Source organism: Oncorhynchus mykiss, chromosome 17, assembly GCF_013265735.2.
Source record: "Oncorhynchus mykiss isolate Arlee chromosome 17, USDA_OmykA_1.1, whole genome shotgun sequence".
Lineage (NCBI taxonomy): Eukaryota > Metazoa > Chordata > Actinopteri > Salmoniformes > Salmonidae > Oncorhynchus > Oncorhynchus mykiss.
This window is the reverse complement of record NC_048581.1, coordinates 71,979,675-72,004,955: the sequence shown is the minus strand read 5'-3', so window position 1 is coordinate 72,004,955 and position 25,281 is coordinate 71,979,675. Positions and strand designations below refer to the sequence as shown.

The 25,281-nt window shown below is 40.1% G+C and overlaps 1 protein-coding gene across 3 annotated transcripts in view; it reads right to left on the bottom strand.

Moving 5' to 3' along the window:
• Positions 1-25,056, bottom strand: part of LOC110494505 (chemokine-like protein TAFA-1) — a 240,175-nt gene extending 215,119 nt beyond the window's left edge. For all 3 annotated transcript variants that reach the window (XR_005037063.1, XR_005037062.1, XM_021569633.2), the window contains exons 1-2: positions 24,542-25,056; positions 10,964-11,110 (exon numbers count right to left, since the gene is read on the bottom strand). Coding sequence is in view for 1 of the 3 variants with exons in the window: in XM_021569633.2 (XP_021425308.1) it covers positions 10,964-11,087 (124 nt within the window). In the remaining 2 variants the exon portion in view is untranslated. The remainder of the gene's footprint in view (positions 1-10,963; positions 11,111-24,541) is intronic.
• Between the last annotated feature and the right edge of the window lie 225 nt (positions 25,057-25,281).

Genomic DNA, 25,281 nt, shown 5'->3' with positions numbered 1-25,281 from the left:
CACGTAACCCAGTATTTTACATATGTTCCATATGGAGAATAAACACTTTTCTCCATGTAACCCAGTATTTTACACATGTTCCATATGGAGAATAATCACTTTTCTCCATGTAACCCAGTATTTTACATATGTTCCATATGGAGAATAATCACTTTTCTCCATGTAACCCAGTATTTTACATATGTTCCATATGGAGAATAATCACTTTTCTCCACGTAACCCAGTATTTTACACATGTTCCATATGGAGAATAATCACTTTTCTCCATGTAACCCAGTATTTTACATATGTTCCATATGGAGAATAATCACTTTTCTCCATGTAACCCAGTATTTTACATATGTTCCATATGGAGAATAAACACTTTTCTCCATGTAACCCAGTATTTTACATATGTTCCATATGGAGAATAATCACTTTTCTCCACGTAACCCAGTATTTTACATATGTTCCATATGGAGAATAAACACTTTTCTCCATGTAACCCAGTATTTTACACATGTTCCATATGGAGAATAAACACTTTTCTCCATGTAACCCAGTATTTTACACATGTTCCATATGGAGAATAAACACTTTTCTCCACGTAACCCAGTATTTTACACATGTTCCATATGGAGAATAAACACTTTTCTCCACGTAACCCAGTATTTTACATATGTTCCATATGGAGAATAAACACTTTTCTCCATGTAACCCAGTATTTTACATATGTTCCATATGGAGAATAAACACTTTTCTCCATGTAACCCAGTATTTTACATATGTTCCATATGGAGAATAATCACTTTTCTCCATGTAACCCAGTATTTTACATATGTTCCATATGGAGAATATTCACTTTTCTCCATGTAACCCAGTATTTTACATATGTTCCATATGGAGAATAAACACTTTTCTCCATGTAACCCAGTATTTTACATATGTTCCATATGGAGAATAAACACTTTTCTCCATGTAACCCAGTATTTTACACATGTTCCATATGGAGAATAAACACTTTTCTCCACGTAACCCAGTATTTTACATATGTTCCATATGGAGAATAATCACTTTTCTCCATGTAACCCAGTATTTTACATATGTTCCATATGGAGAATAATCACTTTTCTCCATGTAACCCAGTATTTTACATATGTTCCATATGGAGAATAAACACTTTTCTCCATGTAACCCAGTATTTTACATATGTTCCATATGGAGAATAAACACTTTTCTCCATGTAACCCAGTATTTTACACATGTTCCATATGGAGAATAAACACTTTTCTCCACGTAACCCAGTATTTTACAAATGTTCCATATGGAGAATAATCACTTTTCTCCACGTAACCCAGTATTTTACACATGTTCCATATGGAGAATAATCACTTTTCTCCACGTAACCCAGTATTTTACACATGTTCCATATGGAGAATAATCACTTTTCTCCACGTAACCCAGTATTTTACATATGTTCCATATGGAGAATAAACACTTTTCTCCATGTAACCCAGTATTTTACATATGTTCCATATGGAGAATAAACACTTTTCTCCATGTAACCCAGTATTTTACACATGTTCCATATGGAGAATAATCACTTTTCTCCACGTAACCCAGTATTTTACACATGTTCCATATGGAGAATAAACACTTTTCTCCATGTAACCCAGTATTTTACATATGTTCCATATGGAGAATAATCACTTTTCTCCACGTAACCCAGTATTTTACACATGTTCCATATGGAGAATAATCACTTTTCTCCATGTAACCCAGTATTTTACACATGTTCCATATGGAGAATAATCACTTTTCTCCATGTAACCCAGTATTTTACATATGTTCCATATGGAGAATAAACACTTTTCTCCACGTAACCCAGTATTTTACATATGTTCCATATGGAGAATAATCACTTTTCTCCATGTAACCCAGTATTTTACATATGTTCCATATGGAGAATAAACACTTTTCTCCATGTAACCCAGTATTTTACATATGTTCCATATGGAGAATAAACACTTTTCTCCATGTAACCCAGTATTTTACACATGTTCCATATGGAGAATAAACACTTTTCTCCACGTAACCCAGTATTTTACACATGTTCCATATGGAGAATATTCACTTTTCTCCATGTAACCCAGTATTTTACACATGTTCCATATGGAGAATAAACACTTTTCTCCATGTAACCCAGTATTTTACACATGTTCCATATGGAGAATAATCACTTTTCTCCACGTAACCCAGTATTTTACATATGTTCCATATGGAGAATAATCACTTTTCTCCATGTAACCCAGTATTTTACATATGTTCCATATGGAGAATAAACACTTTTCTCCATGTAACCCAGTATTTTACACATGTTCCATATGGAGAATAAACACTTTTCTCCATGTAACCCAGTATTTTACACATGTTCCATATGGAGAATAAACACTTTTCTCCACGTAACCCAGTATTTTACATATGTTCCATATGGAGAATAATCACTTTTCTCCATGTAACCCAGTATTTTCCGCCCAAACCGGAAGTGTCATTCTAATGTATATTATTTGATTAGAGCTTTGATCGGCATGAAAGTTCAAGTCTGATGCTACCTGAGTCTGATGAGCCATACAGTAAATACATTTTATGAGCTCAAGCCCCAAAAAGCTCAAATGATGTGCCGTTATCCAATATATAGCCTATCATATAGGCTACCACACATTACGCATGACAGAAAAACATAAAAGCCCATAGATGTAACAATGTTAAAAAATAAGGTGACCCCATTGAAAGGGTATGCAAAACTCACACTGAAGTGAACAGATTGTGGGGCAAATTGTTACACATTTAAGACAATCAATTCTGAATGTCACTAGGTAAATTAGGTGCTGGAGTGCAGAGTTCTCTGCAAACGAAATAGCAAATGAGTAACATTCGTCCTCTGTAGTGGTTCTAAATGATAGTGCAAAGTATCTGCATTACAATTACCTGCCTGTGTCTCTTTACTCTTTACATTAATACAACCAAGCTATTTCCGTTCAGCCACATAATAAAATAAGGGCTGGGGGTGGTGGATTAGCTGCATAAAAACGCTGATATTTGCATTGTTCTATATATTAACAATTTTGTTCCCTGCATGGGCTTCCATTTGGTAGGCGACAGTATGTGTTTTTCAAAAAAGTCAGGGATTACATCAGATACTGGTGTTGCAGGCAGGGAAGGGGCACATTTTGCTGTCACTTTACACAGACCATTATGCTGTTGTTTTGTTTTCAGATGATTTATTTTTATAACGATCTAGTTGAAAGAACCACTGTTATCTTGGATAGTACCACAGCGAATGTTATGAGGGTGTTTAAATCTAGGTTAGGCTGAAGTAGAGCAGAGGACAAACCCTTTCCTCTGAACTGTGAGTTGGTCTATTAGTTTGAGTGTGTTGTACGACGACAGGAGCAGAGGAACAAACCTTGTGTGATTAACAGGACCTTTTCTCTGTCTGACGCAGTTATCTGACTTCAGAGAAGATAAGGATAACACAGGATCTAATCCGCTACTATCGCTTTTCACTCAGGGGAAAAAGGCCCATCAAGGTACCAACAGTGAGACGCCTGTGATAGGAAACTCTGCTAGGTAAATACTAATAATCTTGAAATCTTGCTACAGCTGAATTAAATGTGTTGAATAGGCCTAGGAAGATTATGAAAGAGTGACAATCTCTTTCTAGATATTATCGCAATGTGTACCTCCATTATTGGAGTCAGGGATTCACAAACAAGAGTAATCGTTCAGATTTCCTAACAAATGAATCATTGAAGAAGATGGGGTGAAAGCAAAGGAAGGAATCAAAGTCACCAGTAGAAAGATTAAATCGAGTAATATGCAGCTCAGACAGGGCACTGAGTGAACTTACAGAGAGAGGAAAGAATTTCAAACATGTTCAACATATTCATTCCACGTTTACAATCTAGTCCTTCTTCAACCAGACCTCCTCCTCCAAGTGGACTGTCTTTCTGATGAATCAGCGCTTCTTTGTCGTATGAGAACAGAAATGGTATGAAGCTCAAATAAAATGCCAGTTCAACCTCCATCCCTAGTCTCTTACCCCCGCCGGCCATAAAAAGCAGTGTAATAGGATTCCTAAGCTTTTCCAGTGACTGCTTCCACTATCACACAGACATTTAAGTGCACTAATCCATGACAAATGGTCTCATCTGATCCATGACGAATCGTCTCAGGGGCAGATAAAGACGAGGAGATGGACAGAGGGAGGGAGGGAGGGCAGGGGTGAGAGAGAGTGATGCTCTGTATAGGAATGATGAGGCAGTTATTGCCCAGTTTTAAAAAGGTTGCTTTCATTACCTCGAAGGGCATGCTCTGTGATAGAGTGAGAGACCTCAACAATGAGCTCTCAACTAAAGCCTGCAGTTTTTATAGCAATTACAACCCAATGTGGAACCAGATTAAAGGCTTTGGGTGTTCGAGCCCGGAAAAAGAATGCCTTGGTAGACGGCTCGTTCTGAAATTGATGTTTCTTATTACATTTGTGTGCGTTTAGTTTTTGATTCTCATCATCAGGCAATTATGTCAGAGCCACTGAAGTAGTTTTTTTTTTTAGGGGATGTGGAGGTATCTTTTTCTTATGCCATGAGAATTGCATTGATGAACCTTGCTTGCTGTCACCTCATTTAGAAAGCCATTTCACTATCCCAGACCCCTGTCCTGGCCACTGTCTAGGTGGTGATGGTTTATTTGTGACTTTCTGTGTGTGTGTGTGTGTGCGTGCGTGCGTGCATGCGTGTGTGTGCATGTGCGTGTGCGTGTGTGTGCGTGTGTGTGCGTGTGTGTGTGTGTGTGTGTGTGAGCCAACCTGATCAAACGTTTCCTTTTTATCGAATTTGCACAACAAAAAATCTGATTAAATCACCATCCATTCCAGTGAGCGGAATTTAATTGAATTCTGTTTCCACCATCCATTCTCACACTAATTAGTTCTTGCAATTAAAAGTGGGTGTGAAATGCATCAAATTAATGGCCAAACAAAAACACAAAAACTCATACTGAGATGTTACCTTCCTGTGGGTAGTTGTAAAACTGCCTGCCCTTTGGCAGTTTGTAAAAGCTTGTAAATCAAAAGTTGCATAAGTGAACCAGTCATTTGGATTACATTCATGTTGACAGTACTTAAATATGGTTTGAGCACTATCATGAGATTACAGTGTATGTATCTTTCATGTTTTACTGCATGGAACAAAGCAGGCAGTAAATCACAGCAAAAAGGAAATTGAGAAATCCGTAAATAAATTGTAATGTGTGTTTGATAGTGTAGCTAATTGGCATGTTCTCAAACTCAGCCAGGAAAACCATCCCTCTTCTGAGCTAGACATACCCATGGCAATGAAAAAAATCGATTCAGTCTTGAAATGTAAGTCTCCGGAATTCAACCCAGTTCTCATTTACCGAAATATAGATCCCTAAGGTTCACCAACACACCCACCTACACTCAGACATCTCATCCTACAGAAAAGAGCCCACAGTCACAGCAAAAAAGTTCAAAGTAAACCATAACAAAGATTTCAGAATGTCTGGATACATGAATCATATAAAAAAGCCTCCACACAGTTAAATGGTGGTCAACCTGCTCAACGTGACATGGGGCTCCATTCATCGGCAACAGGATTCCCCATATTTTACTACTATTGGTTGACATTTCATTTTCTGCTATTGCTCCCTTTAAACTGTGTTTAGCTGTATGGTTATTTCTGTGTCATGATGAATAATAGCAGTAATTACATGTTTTTTGCTGCCTCTTTCCTGCTGCTTTCCTAGACTAAAGGAGTACTGCATATGAAATGACACACTGAACATGAACATCATTAAAGCGCTTGTCTTCCAATCATCTTTCAAAAGGTTATTCATTATGAGGTGTTTACATTCGATTGATTAAATCATTATAACCGTTTTAAAAATGGTATGGGTTCAAATCAAATTGCATTTTTCACGTACACAGTTTACAGCAGGTATAAACAGTGCAGTGAAATGCTTCCTTGCAAGCTCCCTCGAGAGTGCAGTACAATATCAATATCAGCACTGTTTGCTGCAGTAGGCAAATTATGACCTATTCACCTTATGCTATAAACCATCCAAAATCAGCATGATTTCACCAAAACAAAGTCCTCAGCACCCTACTTCCTATACAGTATTCCTGCATTTCTTCCCAGGATGATTCAAGTGATTCCTAATCATATCATTGGTTCACAGTCACACCAAGTGGCTGCTTGCATCTTCATGTAGAACGGGGAGAACAACTGGCTAACCTGTCATTACTGTCACCAGTTCTGCTGATTTAATCAACTATGAGAGACAGTTTAGCACCGTCATTGCAACAAACAATTGACTTGTTATTGTGTCTGACAACACTGTTTTTGTTTTGTCAAAACGACAGCTAAGGACAGCTCCTTCAATACTAATAGTGATGTATGTTAATATTGTAGCTTACATTGGAATGGGAATCAGCTAGTGCCCTTAGAGAGTTATGTCAGAATCATAAACCGAATGCATCGCCATTGCATTCAATATCCTCCCTATGAGCATTGCTAGGACACACAATGACAATGCACTTCCATTTGGAAAGGAAACAAATACATATTCAGTGGCAGTTGAACATAAAACTGACTTTTAAGAAATGTTTGATTTCAATGTAACTTCTCCAAACAATGACAATCCATATTTCTTTGAATGTTACAGTTTGACCCTTCAACTGGGCTGCATAGTGTCCAGTAGAATCATCCACAGTAGCAACCTGCTTTCTCCAGGAGTGGACCTGGCAGTACTGTGTCAGTTGGCAGGAGAGGAAAGAGCTGAGCTGGGCTTGTGTGTCATGTCACATTCGCCTCATCTGTCAGTGTAGTGGATTATTTCTTAAGAGACCAGAATTGGCTGCCCAGAATCTGGGCACAATCAATCTTTCCCGGCGCGGGGGACGTAGGGGAGGCCGCGAAGCAGAGGCTCATGGGAAGGCAACGGCGCCGCTTCCTGAGCAGGTGATGAAGCAGTCAGGCGACTCGTTACTCAATCCCAGCCTCAACTGTGACCAGCAGATTTCTATCTGAAATATTCTAATAAAGAAAGAAATGTAGGTTGAAAACCCCTATCTCTCCTTGTATATTTTTGGTACGCATGTACTGTGCAGTGGCATTCTGTCAGCTCACTGTTGCAGAAAGGGATAAGCAGATTTTTTAAAACATTGTTAGATGCTTGAACAGGCTTGAGGATTACATTTGTACCTTGCTCAACATGACCTTCACTTCCCCTGTGCAGAGATATATTCACACCCTCGTCTGAGTACTGAGAGCTGCTGCTGCGGTATCATTCACTCACTCAGCCAGACTGAAAACCAGGCCCCATATCGAAATCCACACAACTTTATTTAAGGCTTTTTTTCTGGTACAGAACATATGCCTGTCAATCAAACAATAGTGTAAAACCTTTGTTAGAAAATAATGGAAATTGGGTTGGCAATATTCCAATAGTTGGAATAATTGGTAGACTCATGGGTATCATTCCAGTTTTCAGAATGATGTGTACAAGGCCATAAGTTGTGTAAACAGAGACACTGCATCGAAGGCAGAAGCACAACTCACAAACAGGTTTGTGTTCGTTGGTTGTTTCTCTGGCATTGCCTTCAAGTTTCTTTTGTGTATTGACTGCCAATGGTTTTAGCCATTGTAAAATGCTTTGGATCGTAACATGTAAAATTCCTTTTTATTAGTTATGTTTACAATGTTCACCGCATCAAAACCCTGTATGTTACCATACATCACCGATGAAGGCATCTACAGAGTAATGCATTATGACATATGTCTTTTCTTTTTAATTATGACTTTTCCATTCAATTATATTTTATTACAGAAAACAGCTAAACATAAAACCAAAGCATGTATCAATCTGAGATCTCACTTTGGTCTCCACCCACTGCATATTTATTTATAAAAAATGATCTGGTCGCTGAAACCAGAGAGCATCCTCAAATTATTAAATCAATTCTAATACAAATATTCATCATAGGATTTCAATTCTGAGAAAGCAGTTCTGGTTACATCTGTTACCACCACTCTGCAGTTGAGTAAGATTGATGAGAACTTAAAAGGCCTTGACACTACAGTAAATAGTACAGTTGCAAAACAACTATGAAAAAAAGGTGTCCTTCACACGGTCAACATAAAGGGAACATGTGGAGTGTTTTTTTACTATGATAGGTAATGTCATCACATCCAATGGTGATTACACATATATTTCATCAATAATTGTTGCACTTGATCACTGTTAGTTGAAGATAGAAATATTAAGTTCAACTTAGGCTATCATTCTAGATTTTGACAATCAGCCAGTGACAGAATTTCATTGAGTACATGCTGCTGATTGAACGTACCAATCTTCTCCCTTATAAAACTATTTACTATTGCATAGCACACTGAACAATAAATGCATCCTGCGCTCTTCTGTGCCAAAACTCAGAGCTTCATCCACTTTCACAACACAGAACATTCCTGCGCTCAGACCGAACACTCCTGCTCTCAGACCGAACACTTCTGCTCTCACACCGAACACTCCTGCTCTCAGACAGGACACTCCTGCTCTCAGACAGAACACTCCTGCTCTCAGACAGAACACTCCTTGCTCTCAGACAGAACACTCCTTGCTCTCAGACAGAACACTTCTGCTCTCAGACAGAACACTCCTGCTCTCAGACAGAACACTTCTGCTCTCAGACAGAACACTCCTGCTCTCAGACAGAACACTCCTGCTCTCAGACAGAACACTCCTGCTCTCAGACAGAACACTTCTGCTCTCAGGCTCACTTTGTGTATGCATCCCCCAGTTCCCCAGAGGACCATGAAAATGCCATGCCATAATGACTTTGCTGAGAAATAAAATGGAGTGTGTGTGTGTGTGTGTTTGTACAAGCTGATTTCTCTGACAAGAACCCTTTCACAAAACTAGAACAGGAGGATATTTATCTCACCAATAACTTAGCTGACTTCTCTATGTGCCGTGGGCAGGGTTTTCTCTTTGTTTTCACTTGGACCTCTACATAATTCAGAAGACACTTACTGTAGGCCATGCACATCCTTGTACAAAAAACCTGGAAACAAAGTTTTGAAAAATTAATTCTGTCGCTCATCCTGTTCTCACTTGTTCCAATTAATGAGCTCAAAGCACTTTGTGTGAAGCCTCTGTCTCACACCCACAACCAAGTCCCACTACGTCAGCTGTTCCAACTCCAAAACAAGACACCTGCCCTGCACAACTGCTCCAGTTCCCTGCTGCTTAAAAACCTCATTGGCTATCAACAGTCTTGTCTTGACATCACAAGTCGGGGAAATCAATGTCTCTTTTTTTGTTGCTTTTGCTTCAATCACTGTCTTTTCACTCCGTGGTGCAGCACGGCTCGGAGAATGAGACAAGCACAGATAGATGGAATCAATGTTTAACAGGCATTGGGATTTGGTTTCCTGGTGAACGGGGTTTGTAATAGTATTGTCATCAGAAGCTTCCAGGAGCGAGTCATTGTTAAAAGCTTAAAGGAGCCTGCTTCCAAAGACACATGGCTGGGGAGTGACGAGCGCGACTACTCTACTCCCACATAAATGAGGAGAATCAGAGCCATCTCACTGACTCCCTCCCCTTTAGCCCCCACAGTGGAGAAGGAACTGGCTTTAATTGCAGAATGTGAGAGAGAAACATAATTGTTATTTCCATTTAAGCCACAGTGATCAAAGCAGCCTGCACTCACAGCATCCTGATGGGAGTTTTGCCTAGAGCCTGTCCTATGTACCAATCAACCTGCTAGTCTGATAGTGATTGCAGCATCCTGAATCTCTTTCCCCACACTGAAAATCCTCTCCCGTTAAAAAGTGCTCTTTGTCTGTGTGGGGCAGAGGGGGAGTTCCAACCTCAGATCAAAACAGCAGCTGCAGCTGAGCTTAAACATTACAATTAACTCTAAGCAAAACAATTTATTGCAAAGAATGTAGGAGAATGTCAATAAAGCCAACTTTGAAGATAGTGTAGTTTTATATACAGCTGGCAGAGGCCCCCCAAAAATGCACCCCAAAAATGTCATGAGGCACAAAATAAGTCTGGATGGATGGGTTGCTGGGTGGCTGGTTCGAATAGTTGGAGAATGTTGTATTTCAAATACCTTAAAAAACATTTTTTGACCCCAAATTATTATGCTTAATTCTATGTCATAAATATATTTATTTTTCTGTGTATGGAAGCATACCTCTTGAGCTGTCTGTATCCTCCTGACTGGTGGTTATTTATAACTAAACATGCTTCTCTGCATCTCTGCTAAAATCTGGGTAAAATATTGAAAGGAGTCTTTTTTAGTACATTCAGTAATTGCTTTTATAGTCTACCAACCTTGCCAGCAGGCATGCCAGCTAGGATACTTAAATAAGCTAGCTACTCTAACTTCCTTGATAGCCTGAAATGGCTTCTTAGTAGCTAGTTATGAGGTTGGGAGATAGGTTACCTATCTGAGTTAGCTAAAGCCAACAATTGTTCGGTGGCTAGAGGTATTACAAAGAAACAACAGCAACAAATTATAAAAATAAAACAGGACAAATCTGAGGGGGCACATGTCCCTGTGCCCCCTATGGGCATGACACCTCTGACAGCTGGATACATGAATGAACCATAGGAAACATAAATAATCCATTATACAACGCCAGAATCTATAGAAACATACAAATATAAAAAGTTCTGAAACCACAGTGCACTATTCTTCTTCTCACAGTAGCTAACATAGTGGTTGCAAACCAATCTATTACAAAAGACAGAAGACTATTGCTTCACTGTTTCCACTGGGGATACAGTGATAACATAGTATTTATTTTACTCTTACACTTCTCAGAGAGCTCCTCTGGGAGGACTGGGTGGGTAGTGGGCACAGCGTGACAGAACATAGAAAGGGACTCACCCAGGATCTGGATGGCATTGCGTCCGGGCCGGGGCACGTGGTGCTGCTGGAGGGTCTCGTACAGCGTGGCCTGGCACAGCAGCAGGAAGCCAAGGCTAATCCACAGGCCCAGGAACAAGGACATGGCAGGGCAGACTGGGAGGGTGGCTAGAGGAAGAGGGCAGAGAGAGAGGGTTAGAGCATAGAGATAGTTAGAGGACGCAAAATTGTATCTGTCCCATTATTGCGTCTGTGAGAGCATGGGCAGCGCCATTGAGGCCGTCTCCATTTTGAAGTTCTTCTACTACTTCTATGAGTTGATAAACAAACTGATTGGCAATTTACTGCCACATGCAGTTATGGAATGTTTGCTCACAGGTATAATTAATTGGCTGATCGCTCCTGGTGATCTGGATGGAAATATGTCATCCTTATTTAACCAATAGGAAGTCCCACCAACTTGATTACTTCAAAATGGTGAAAGTCCTCGATGGCGCCGCACATGCTTAAATGGGTTATTGGGCACTGGAGTCCTCTATCTATCTCTATGGGCTATAGGAGGAGGGCAGAGAGAAGGTTAGAGACACATGGCAAGGGTTGTCTAAAGGAGGAGAGAGAAAATAGTAAGTGGGTGATAGAGGGTGGCCTACAAAAGAGATGGCAGAGATATGGAAAAACACTAACCAAATTACATATGTTAGGAAAGGTGAAGACAGAAAAAAGGGCTCTTTGAGGTGAAATAGAAAAAAGGTATAAACATGAAATGACATGGGCGACATTGTGGAAGGACCATCTCAGGATAATCAAAAAACCTCTATCTGAAGAGAAAGAGACTTGGTCAAGCTTGTCAAACATCATCATACATGAGAACTGAAAATGATTGTAACATGACTAATACAGACAATAAAATGTATTGTATGAGGTAGCTACTGAGAAAACAGGACCATTAAAGCCACAGTGTAGCATTTGAAGGACATTACTACAATATGGTCACCTCTCCCACGATGGGCCTTTTTGACGAGTTCCCCAAAAAACTGCAATCGGGAAAAACATCACAAATCAAATGTAAACGGATGTCCTTCCCAAAGTACTGCACGTCATGTGCGCAACTCAAAAATCCAACATCGCTTGCCACTCACCTGTCTTGATCAATGAGAGAATATAAACATACTCTAAGACGGCAGCATATACATTTTTGGATTACTTCATAGACAAAACTTTTTTTTCTTTCTTTCTAAATTCCAATGTTCTACCTGTAACAAGCCATGGAGGTTAGAAGACACTGGTGCTTGCCGAATTAAGAATTAAGAAAGTATCGGCAAGTAAAGGTTGGTAGAACATGTTCTGATTAGGGCTAAACAGGAGCTTCGAATCAACAGCTATAACTAGCTAATTAAATGAGTAAGCTAATGATGATAGTAGTTTGATTTGATATTGGTTACACACAATGTACACACTGTAGCCTATCAGCTCAAAACATAAAGGTCAAAAGTTTGGACGCAGGTACTCATTCAAGGGTTTTTCTTAATTTTTTACTATTTTCTACATTTTAGAATAATAGTGAAGACATCAAAACTATGAAATAACACATACTGTATGGAATCATGTGGTAACCAAAAGTGTCAAACAAATCGAAATATATTTTATATTTGAGATTCTTCAAAAAAAGCCACCCTTTGCCTTGATACAGTGCCTTGCGAAAGTATTCGGCCCCCTTGAACTTTGCGACCTTTTGCCACATTTCAGGCTTCAAACATAAAGATATAAAACTGTATTTTTTTGTGAAGAATCAACAACAAGTGGGACACAATCATGAAGTGGAACGACATTTATTGGATATTTCAAACTTTTTTAACAAATCAAAAACTGAAAAATTGGCCGTGCAAAATTATTCAGCCCCCTTAAGTTAATACTTTGTAGCGCCACCTTTTGCTGCGATTACAGCTGTAAGTCGCTTGGGGTATGTCTCTATCAGTTTTGCACATCGAGAGACTGACATTTTTTTCCCATTCCTCCTTGCAAAACAGCTCGAGCTCAGTGAGGTTGGATGGAGAGCATTTGTGAACAGCAGTTTTCAGTTCTTTCCACAGATTCTCGATTGGATTCAGGTCTGGACTTTGACTTGGCCATTCTAACACCTGGATATGTTTATTTTTGAACCATTCCATTGTAGATTTTGCTTTATGTTTTGGATCATTGTCTTGTTGGAAGACAAATCTCCGTCCCAGTCTCAGGTCTTTTGCAGACTCCATTCTTCCAGAATGGTCCTGTATTTGGCTCCATCCATCTTCCCATCAATTTTAACCATCTTCCCTGTCCCTGCTGAAGAAGAGCAGGCCCAAACCATGATGCTGCCACCACCATGTTTGACAGTGGGGATGGTGTGTTCAGGGTGATGAGCTGTGTTGCTTTTACGCCAAACATAACGTTTTGCTTTGTTGCCAAAAAGTTCAATTTTGGTTTCATCTGACCAGAGCACCTTCTTCCACATGTTTGGTGTGTCTCCCAGGTGGCTTGTGGCAAACTTTAAACAACACTTTTTATGGATATCTTTAAGAAATGGCTTTCTTCTTGCCACTCTTCCATAAAGGCCAGATTTGTGCAATATACGACTGATTGTTGTCCTATGGACAGAGTCTCCCACCACAGCTGTAGATCTCTGCAGTTCATCCAGAGTGATCATGGGCCTCTTGGCTGCATCTCTAATCAGTCTTCTCCTTGTATGAGCTGAAAGTTTAGAGGGACGGCCAGGTCTTGGTAGATTTGCAGTGGTCTGATACTCCTTCCATTTCAATTTTATCGCTTGCACAGTGCTCCTTGGGATGTTTAAAGCTTGGGAAATCTTTTTGTATCCAAATCCGGCTTTAAACTTCTTCACAACAGTATCTCGGACCTGCCTGGTGTGTTCCTTGTTCTTCATGATGCTCTCTGCGCTTTTAACGGACCTCTGAGACTATCACAGTGCAGGTGCATTTATACGGAGACTTGATTACACACAGGTGGATTGTATTTATCATCATTAGTCATTTAGGTCAACATTGGATCATTCAGAGATCCTCACTGAACTTCTGGAGAGAGTTTGCTGCACTGAAAGTAAAGGGGCTGAATAATTTTGCACGCCCAATTTTTCAGTTTTTGATTTGTTAAAAAAGTTTGAAATATCCAATAAATGTTGTTCCACTTCATGATTGTGTCCCACTTGTTGTTGATTTTTCACAAAAAAATGCAGTTTTATATCTTTATGTTTGAAGCCTGAAATGTGGCAAAAGGTCACAAAGTTCAAGGGGGCCGAATACTTTCGCAAGGCACTGTAACAGCTTTGCAAACGCTTGGCATTCTCTCAACCAGCTTAATGAGGTAGTCACCTGGAACGCATTTAAATTAACAGCTGTGCCTTGATAAAAGTTCATTTGTGGATTTTCTTTCCTCCTTACTGTGTTTGAGCCAATCAGTTGTGTTGGGACAAGGTAGGGGTGGTATACAGAAGATAGCCCTATTTGGTAAAAGACCAAGTCCATATTATGGCAAGAACAGCTCAAATAAGCAAAAAAAACTACAGTCCTATCATTACTTTAAGACACGAAGGTCGATCAATCCGGAAAATGTCAAGAACTTTGAAAGTTTCTTCAAGTGCAGTCGCAAAAATTATCAAGTGCTATGATGAAACTGGCTTTCATGAGGACCGCCACAGGAAAGGAAGACCCAGAGTTACTTCTGCTGCAGAGGATAAGTTCATTAGAGCCTCAGAAATTGCAACCCAAATACATTTTTATTTTACTAGGCAATTCAGCTAAGAACAAATTATTTTTTCCCATGACAGCCTAGGAACAGTGGGTTAACTGCCTTGCTTAGGGGCAGAACTACAGATTTATACCTTTTCAGCTCAGGGATTTGATCTTGCAACCTTTTGGTTACTATCCAACACTAACCACTAGGATACCTGCTTCCCACTAGGCTACCTGCTTCACAGAGTTCAAGTAACAGACACATCTCAACATCAACTGTTCAGAGGACTCTGCGTGAATCAGGCCTTCATGGTTGAATCGCTGCAAAGAAACAACTACTAAAGGACAGCAATAAGAAGAGAACACTTGCTTGGGCCAAGAAGCATAAGCAATAGACATTAGACCAGTGGAAATCTGTCCTTTGGTCTGATGAGTCCAAATTTGAGATTTTTCGTTCCAACCACCGTGTCTTGTGAGACGCAGAGTAGGTGAACGGATGATCTCCAAATGTATGGTTCCCACGTGAAGCATGGAGGAGGAGGTGTGAAGGTGTGGGGGTGCTTTGAAGGTGGCACAGTCAGTGATTAATTTAAATTTCAAGGCACACTTAACCAGGATAGCTACCCCAGCATTCTAAAGCGATACACCATCCCATCTGGTTTGCGCTTAGTGGGACTATAGTTTGTTTTTCAACAGGACAATGACCCAACACACCTACAGGCTGTGTAAGGGCTATTTCACCAAGAAGGAGAGTGATGGAGTGCTGCATCAGATGACCTGGCCTCCACAATGACCTGACCTCATTCCAATTGAGATGTTTTGGGATGAGTTGGACCCCAGAGTGAAGGAAAAGCAGCCAACAAGTGCTCAGCATATGTGGAAACTCCTTCAAAACTGTTGGAAAAGCATTCCAAGTGAAGCTGTCATCAAGGCAAAGGGTGGCTATTTTGAAAAATCTCAAATATAAAATATATTTTGATTTGTTTAACACTTGTGTTATTTCATAGTTTTGATGTCTTCACTATTTTGTATAATGTAGAAATGTCAGATGGTGGGTGTAGCTGGTGCATGAAGTCAGGCGCAGGAGAGCAGAATGGGTGAGCAGCGTACTTTAATCAAAATAAAGGCACACGGTAAACATACACTTGACCAACAATAAACGGTATTCAATTACGCACGGGTGTAAACAGCACCCATCAAAAAACAGCCATAATGTACCAAATGAACATAGAAACAATCACGCACAAAAACATGGGGGAAACAGAGGGTTAAATACATGAACATGTAATTGGAGAATGGAACCAGGTGTGTAGAAAACAAAGACAAAACAAATGGAAAATGAAAGGTGGATCGGCGATGGCTAGAAGACCGGTGACGTCGACTGCCGAACGCCGCCCGAACAAGGAGAGGGACCGACTTCGGCGGAAGTCATGACAAGAAAATAGTAAAAATAAAGAAGAACCCTTGAATGAGTAGGTGTGTCCAAACTTTTGAATGGTACTGTATGTTTCAATTTTAGGATATGCTCAGAGTCATTTTCATCTCTGATGCTGGAACAGTGTAGTGTCAACATAGTTGAATGTGAAATGAAAACAGTACACATAAAGGCATAATGAGACACCTTGGCCATTCACTAAACGGTAGCCTAATGGCTGCTGAAGGCTGACATATGGACCCACACCTCTCCCTCCCTCACTGGGAATAATAACTCCTACTCTCCAGGTGTTACTACGTCCTCTCCTCTCAGCTTCATTCTGATACAAATGGGGAGATTCTCAAGTCCGTTCTCTCCTCTTTCCTCCTCTCCTATATGACCCGGAAACCGATAAGCGGTCGAGTGGTCGGGGAGAGTGTCAATTTGTTAGTGTCGTCCACTCCTCAATAGCCTCGTCTCTCCAAGGACACTCATGAGTATCCTTTCAGCGGCTAGTGCGGAACTGTTTTAAATCCGCCACACCCCCTTTGACTCATCGTTGAGCTAAACCAATTGAGATTCTCCCATGCTCATGGTCCTGCATTCACTAAAGCAACCCCTTCCTATCCAGCCAAAACTGCAGTGGTCATTGTCTCTCCCAGTCATTTTCATGTCCCCATTTGTAAAAACGACCTGGGCCCATATTTATAAACCATCTCAGAGTAGGACTGCCGGTCCAGGATCAAGTCCTTCCTGTCCATATAATCTTATACATTATTATTTGAAAGGCATTCCTACTGTAAGAGAATATGAATTCAGGTCCTGCACCCAAGTTGTGTATCATTGTGTCTCCATTCTCTCTATTAAGGGACTATAATACAATACTTACTTTTTGGTTTTACCAGTTTACCATTATTATAACAGTAATTTTCTAACTACAATCACCATTAAATCATTATGTTCAGAGATATGTGCAGGTTCATTCACTTGCTTCTCTTTGTTTGGTTATCTTCATGTCAATAATTATGACTAGCCAATATCAAGCATTTGGTTTTAAAAACTTTTAGCACTTAGTTTATTTACATGGTACACTTAAAGGTAGACTCAGCAAAATGATGTTGCCACGAGCATCACTGCAGACACAAGACTTTGCTCTCACAGAGTCACACACAGAATCTGTGAATGGGCACGTGTTCTCTTCACGCTGTTCGATGGTAGTTGAGGGACGTTTTACCCCAAGACACCCTGCAATATTTCCCACCATCAGACATGCACTTCCCGTTCCAAGGGGGCTGGGGTGCCAGATTTGGTGCCCATGATGCCCAGTTTAGAGGTGCCAAATGTGGCACAGTGGTTAACATTCTCCCTGTTTGTTATTTTGAAAATATAAAACATATGAGCTCCATACCATTTGTAGTTGATGATGTCATGACGTTGCCCTCTTTGGGTATAGCAAGCCCCATCCCCCTCTCCCTGCCTCCCCCTTTCCTCCTTCAACTAGGCTGCTGTGGTCAGAGAGACGTCGTAAATTCCTGACACACAGTATAGAGAGAGTACATTTTCGTAGAGCACAAAGGAATTTCTTCCACCTCACAGAACTTGAGGTACAAACAAATTTCATGTTCCGGAGAAAGTATAAAAGATCGGTGAAGAATCCAGCTACGAACTGGTCCATTTGTTACAACTTGGGGAAGCTCATGGAAGACGGTGTGGCCACATTACCATAACGCTGTTTATATAATAGCCTCAGATATGAGGTTTACATCTAATTGCTGTATAAGATGAATGAGTGAGTATGATACTGTTTGTAGTAGTGTGGTATATGATTTTGGACTGTTTAATGAAAGAAAATCCAATTCCCTTTTGATTTGAACTAAATCAGAGGACCGCCCCTGAGCCCAGTTAGGGTCAGACATCCTGGGACAGACCCTTTTCTGCAATTCTGAATGAAACCCAACTTTGAGAAATTCTCAACCAGACCATGTTTTTCTCCATTAGGAGAGGACGAAGGTTGTAGACCATTGCTGAATCTTTTAACCATACCACGTGGTTAAACTCTTAGACTATCGATACCGACAGAATAAGAACAAGGCTTTGATATTAATTACTAGTCTGCAGCTAGGAATTCGGTATCATTGAACGCGAAGAACAACCGGCGAAACATTCATTCTACAACAAAACAAATTAATGTCACTCTGAACTATCCCCTCTAACAACAATCAAGAGAGTACTTTTCTGTAAAGGATTAGCATTTCAATTGTTATAATTATCACTCTGTAGTGACTTCTTAGTCGACCCCCACTTCCCCTTTTGTCTAACAAGCCCCCATGTCGGTTTAGCCAACTAGGGCACATTCTCCTATCATTTCTTGTAACCATATTTACTGTATGTTTATGCATCTCTGTGAATTACTTAGTTAGTAATAAATAAATTATTTAAGACAATTGATGTATGGATGACTCATAGTGAAGACTGGGTTCGTGCAGATAACCAACAATTCACGACATTTGGAATGAGACTAACGTGAGGTAAAGTAAATAATTCATTAATTCCAAGACTAATTGATCAGATAAAATATCTGAAAAGTTATTTTAGGAAATGATAACTTTGTAATCTGAATATTTTGCCTTGGTGCCCCGACTTCCGAGTTAATTACAGTTACATGATTAATCAGTTGATCGCGTAATACTAATTACAGAGAATCTTTGGAAAATAAATAAGTCTTCAATTTAATGATAGTAAAGACACGACAATTAATAGTACGGATATTTTACCTAACTGGGTACTCATACCATTTAGAGTTTAACAATGAGATGTATTTTAGATAAAATACTCTTGAGAAGTGAACTGCCTATTCAAGTCAAATGCTGAACACTGATCACCTTGCTGTAAAATAAAACATCTGACTTCGCCTGAAAGAGTCCAGCGCCTTCCCGCCATCTTCCTGGGCCGTGAACCACATTAGACCGAATACTTTGCCACAGATTGCCATCAGTGAGTTGTCCTCTTGGTTTAAGTGTGTTATAGTATTAATTTGATAATGGAGAAAGACCTAGACTGAGACCACCTGTTATACCGGTTGTATTATGCTAATTACTTCTTAGTTATTACTGAAAAAGGGTTTCACATTTATAAATGGCGAGAACAATTGCCTCAAAGACAATTTTAAGTGGAGAGTCATTCACACATAGGCCTACACATTAGTGGTGATTTTAGCATGTCAATCTCTCCAATTTTGGGGTAAACGCATGCCAACAAAGAAACTACACAACATAACACTAAACAATACATTAATTGCACTATAATGCTGGGAAACGGTGCCCATAAACTGTTACGGTTTACATAAATCTGTCCTGACAGCAGAGATGTTATTTTCAGCACCATGGAGTGAATCCTTACCACTGCTACACCTGACTATCAGCGGAGCACTACAATAGTTCATTCAGCCTCATTTACTACCTTTTAAAATAACATAGCTGATATGGCTGACTTGCTTAAACAGATGTGGTTTCTACTGACAATTGAGATGTACAAACTATGGCATAAGGGGACGATGAGCGGATAAGAGGCAATCCATAATTCGATTAAAACATTCATGAACGAACTAGGACGGATGTAGTCAATATACAGTGCCTTGCGAAAGTATTCGGCCCCCTTGAACTTTGCGACCTTTTGCCACATTTCAGGCTTCAAACATAAAGATATAAAACTGTATTTTTTTTGTGAAGAATCAACAACAAGTGGGACACAATCATGAAGTGGAACGACATTTATTGGATATTTCAAACTTTTTTAACAATTCAAAAACTGAAAAATTGGGCGTGCAAAATTATTCAGCCCCTTTACTTTCAGTGCAGCAAACTCTCTCCAGAAGTTCAGTGAGGATCTCTGAATGATCCAATGTTGACCTAAATGACTAATGATGATAAATACAATCCACCTGTGTGTGTAATCAAGTCTCCGTATAAATGCACCTGCACTGTGATAGTCCCAGAGGTCCGTTAAAAGCGCAGAGAGCATCATGAAGAACAAGGAACACACCAGGCAGGTCCGAGATACTGTTGTGAAGAAGTTTAAAGCCGGATTTGGATACAAAAAGATTTCCCAAAGTTTAAACATCCCAAGGAGCACTGTGCAAGCGATAATATTGAAATGGAAGGAGTATCAGACCACTGCAAATCTACCAAGACCTGGCCGTCCCTCTAAACTTTCAGCTCATACAAGGAGAAGACTGATCAGAGAAGCAGCCAAGAGGCCCATGATCACTCTGGATGAACTGCAGAGATCTACAGCTGTGGTGGGAGACTCTGTCCATAGGACTGGTCTGGTCAGATGAAACCAAAATTGAACTTTTTGGCAACAATGCAAAACGTTATGTTTGGCGTAAAAGCAACACAGCTCATCACCCTGAACACACCATCCCCACTGTCAAACATGGTGGTGGCAGCATCATGGTTTGGGCCTGCTTTTCTTCAGCAGGGACAGGGAAGATGGTTAAAATTGATGGGAAGATGGATGGAGCCAAATACAGGACCATTCTGGAAGAAAACCTGATGGAGTCTGCAAAAGACCTGAGACTGGGATGGAGATTTGTCTTCCAACAAGACAACGATCCAAAACATAAAGCAAAATCTACAATGGAATGGTTCAAAAATAAACATATCCAGGTGTTAGAATGGCCAAGTCAAAGTCCAGACCTGAATCCAATCGAGAATCTGTGGAAAGAACTGAAAACTGCTGTTCACAAATGCTCTCCATCCAACCTCACTGAGCTCGAGCTGTTTTGCAAGGAGGAATGGGAAAACATTTTAGTCTCTCGATGTGCAAAACTGATAGAGACGTACCCCAAGCGACTTACAGCTGTAATCACAGCAAAAGGTGGCGCTACAAAGTATTAACTTAAGGGGGCTGAATAATTTTGCACGCCCAATTTTTCAGTTTTTGATTTGTTAAAAAAGTTTGAAATATCCAATAAATGTCGTTCCACTTCATGATTGTGTCCCACTTGTTGTTGATTCTTCACAAAAAAATACAGTTTTATATCTTTATGTTTGAAGCCTGAAATGTGGCAAAAGGTCGCAAAGTTCAAGGGGGCCGAATACTTTCGCAAGACACTGTAACTATTTGTTCAGCACTTTTGAAATGTACAGCGACAGAATTCAGAATGTGGGCCGTTCTTACAGTAATCTCCCTGTACACCAAGTCAGAACCGTAAAATAAATAAAGGGGTCATATAAACAGACAATGAAAGCTCTTACAATGTTCGATGATGACATTTCTCTAAAACAGGCTATAGGCAGCATATGCACCACCAACAGCTAACAGCTTACTACTCAACATACACTTATTATTACTTTGTTAGCTACAGTATATATATCTGCCTGGCATATTACATCATTTATGCAGCAGCATACAATACATTTTGGACTCACCTTGTTGTGCTGTGCTCACTTGAACAGGAAGGTGTCACGGTGGTCCTTCGTGGGCAAATTTTGTCATCAACCTTTGTCATCAAAGTGGCAGGTAGCCTAGTGGTTAGAGCGATGGGCCAGTAACCGAAAGGTTGCAAGATCGAATCCCTGAGCTGACAAGGTAAAAAAAATGTTGTTCTGCCCTGAACAAAGCAGTAAACTCACTGTTCCTAGGCCGTCATTGTAAATAAGAATTTGTTCTTAACTGACTTGCCTATTTAATTAAATGTAATAAATAAATGTAATCAAAGTCTGGCATTCTCTGGATTGATGGTGCATTCAAGACAAATGGGAACTTAGGAAATAAGCAAGGTTGAATCATGATGTCAGTGATCTTTAGGTCGGAGCTCTAAAAAGATGACGAGTTCCCAACTTGGAATTCTGAGATGGATGACCGTTTAAAATGTATTTTCCCAGTCTGAGCTTGTTCTTTCCAAATTCCCAGTTGTCTTGAACTCACTGAAGTCTGAGATTTCCCAGTTTCCAGTTGTTTTGAATGTGGTAGAAGTCATGCTGGATTGACAGCATGGCCAATGTTAAATGCTTATCTTATAAGCTTGGAAAAGTGACCCTTCAACCCAGACTTGGACCACACACCACTACACTGAAAAGCAGGCTAGTGATTGCTTTGCAATGCTTGCAGTTAGCCACTGATTCCTTCCAAACCACTCAATGTCAAATTTGCAATTTCCAATTTGTTGTGTAATGTTTATGTCCAATGGCAGATGAGCACTGATACGTTTTATTTATAATTTCTCTTCATATGACAAGGATTGAAAAGGATTTGTACGTAGATTGTCGACTTGATTCATGACGATGACTGCTAGCTTCCTAGCTAAGATTTAGAAAGTATGATGTTGACATGATCAGTCCAATCAAAGCTATGGTAGATATAACGTGATTCGATGCCGTTTTATCTGTGGCCAACGATCTTGAGCCTTCTTGGATGGGCACTCTGATGTAACTCTATGGCAGCACCCAAGGGGCTTTTCGAGCTCTGCTCATAGATTTAGTGGTGAAGTAGTGTCTCCATGAGTGGCAGAACATTGAGCCAATCACGGGGCAACTAGAGAACATTACCAACCCTTTTGCTCCGTGTTTTTAGATGGCTGCCCCACCACCACAGAAAGCACTGATCTAGGCTGAACAACTTCATTTTGGGGCTGCCTTACTCAACAAAGCAAAAAAAGAGACAATGTTTGTATTCGGCTTTATTAACTCAATTATATATTATTTTACATTGTTGGCAAACTGATATGTGACACATTCATTCCAAAATAACATGCAAAACAGGCAACAAATATATTTTTATATATATATATATATATATTATTATTATTATTTTGTATTATTTAGCTGACCTTAATGACAGGTCGCCACTGCTACACATATACAGTATTTAGGCTATTCCGTTGCCTTCAGATGTGCTGGCATTTTTTCTCCCCAAATGATAGGCTACTAGCCTATAGCAACTTGGTGTGTGCATGTCGGTTCGAGAAAAAGTTTACATTCTCCCCTCTACCCTGAAATGACATTGAGACTAGCCTACTGAATATTCAACATGCAGAAATTAAGCATAGACTATAATTAGTTTTATTAGCGGCATATTGTAATCCCATCTCCTGCAATAAATTTGCTATAATCCTACATTTTGTGGAAATGTGAACTGTTCCCTGGGGAATGCTTTTTAACACGCTGTGTTTCTAGCAAGTTCCTGAAAAAAAACGTAGTCTTTTGCCTGAACAACAGCATGGAGAGAAACTGCTCTTTTGTCCTCTCCGCCTTTCGGTTCAGCTCTGAGCAACTCTCCGACTGTCGGAACTCATTCATGTCAAAGAAGAAATGTGGTCCTGATCGACAGCGCGAAAGAATAGGGATGGAGAGGTGGCGGAGAAAGATATTCAGACCGCACCACACAGGCATGCTTATGCATTTTAATGTAAACGGACAACTTTCACGAGTAAATAGCAGACACATGAAAAATAAATCACCTTATCAGGGCTAGCAGGATATTTGTATACAAATTACTTTTCGTTAGAATTCTTACCTCCGTGGTTTTCAATGAATAAACAAGGAACGTGCACTTCATGCAGGATTTACCATTTGCGTATCTGTTTAACTAGCCGTTTGGTCTCTGCTTTGCAGTCTAATTAGACCATTGATTGAAATGTTCCTGATGGTTGTGGAATTCGTAATTGGTAATGACGGCATTTACATTGTCTTTTTACAAGTATACCATGTCCTGCCAATTTAGACTAAACACGAGACCATGCCCCCTGCCCGGACACACCTGCGCACCATCTCGGCAGGATATAGATGTTTAGCCTTCCCGACAACATAGGTATAATGGGGCAATTTTATATGGTAAGTAAATGGCTTCTTTTGAAACGGTTAGATTAGGTTAGCCTGTATAAAAATAACACATTTAAATAGAATAGACTTGATCTCGATTGCATGTAACAATTTCACATCTCAATATAGGCTATTAACTGTGTTTGTAATATAGCATGAAAATGAATGAATAATATTGACTCAGAAAAGCAACTTGGTCTGGACTAGAACGTTTGAATTTTGCAGCCTTGTCTTTAACAAAAAAAAGGATGAGACTGACATCTCTGCCCTACTTAGAACTAACTGCCTGTAACTTTAAAATATATCAGTCAACACAAAATATTTGGTATGTCCTAAAACATACATATATCTACAATGTCCATAGCCTACTCTCCTTCATTAAACCATACAATTGTTCAATCCAACAGAGATATGCAGGTTGTGTCACATGCTCTGCCTGTCTGTCGCTCACAGCTCATACCTGTCATCATTATTCAGTTACTCCTGGAGCCCTTCCACTTCTTACAAACATGACAGCTAGCCTTATTTTATAACATTTCCATAATCAGATTTCTTTAAATAATAGTATATTTTGCAGAAGGAATAGAATATAATCAGAAAGCACCAACAGTCTCAGAGAATAACCCCACAGCCTTACCTGAGTGGTCTGTCTGGTCAAAAGAAAGGGTGCCCTGCTGTCAGTATCACCGTCTGTTCAACAGACTCACAATGCTGTCTTAAATCCATCCATAGTCTGAACGCCAGGGATTCCCAACAAAGTTCCAGGTGTAAAGAAGAACAACGCTGCAGGATAAGAGGGGGAGAAGCTCTGTTGTTTCTGCCTCGTCCGCTTGCCCCCCTCGACTCTCTCTGTCCGTCTGAAATCCTGGGAATGCGGTCACCAGAAACCACCTCAGCTCACAGGAATGACACGCTGTTACAAACTAGTCAGTGTTTACAAGATGGAAGGCTGCTCATATCACCTTTAGATCAGTACTGTGAAGGTAAAATCCCTCTCGTGACGGCAGAACGTTAATTTGCCTCCTCACTTCTCACACACAGACTGAGATCAGCTCCAGCGGAACGACAGTTCTGTCTCCTCTTGGCTCCGTCCCCCCATTGAGAAGCTGCGCTGATTATGTGTGTGAGGTTCAGCCCTCTTTCCAAAGCACTAAGTAGTGTGTGTCTGTGTGAGTCTATTATAATACAGCCCAGCCAGAGAGAAAAAGAGAGAGAGAGAGAGCTGGATCACATCACATGTCTTAAAGCAAGACTGCCCACTTCTGCATTGGGACTATCGTCTAATGAAGCATGCCTATTAAGCCCCTCCACTTCACCATACCATGAGACATAACGCTCTGTCGTTTCTTCTTAGGAAAATATCTCACAGTTTACCAC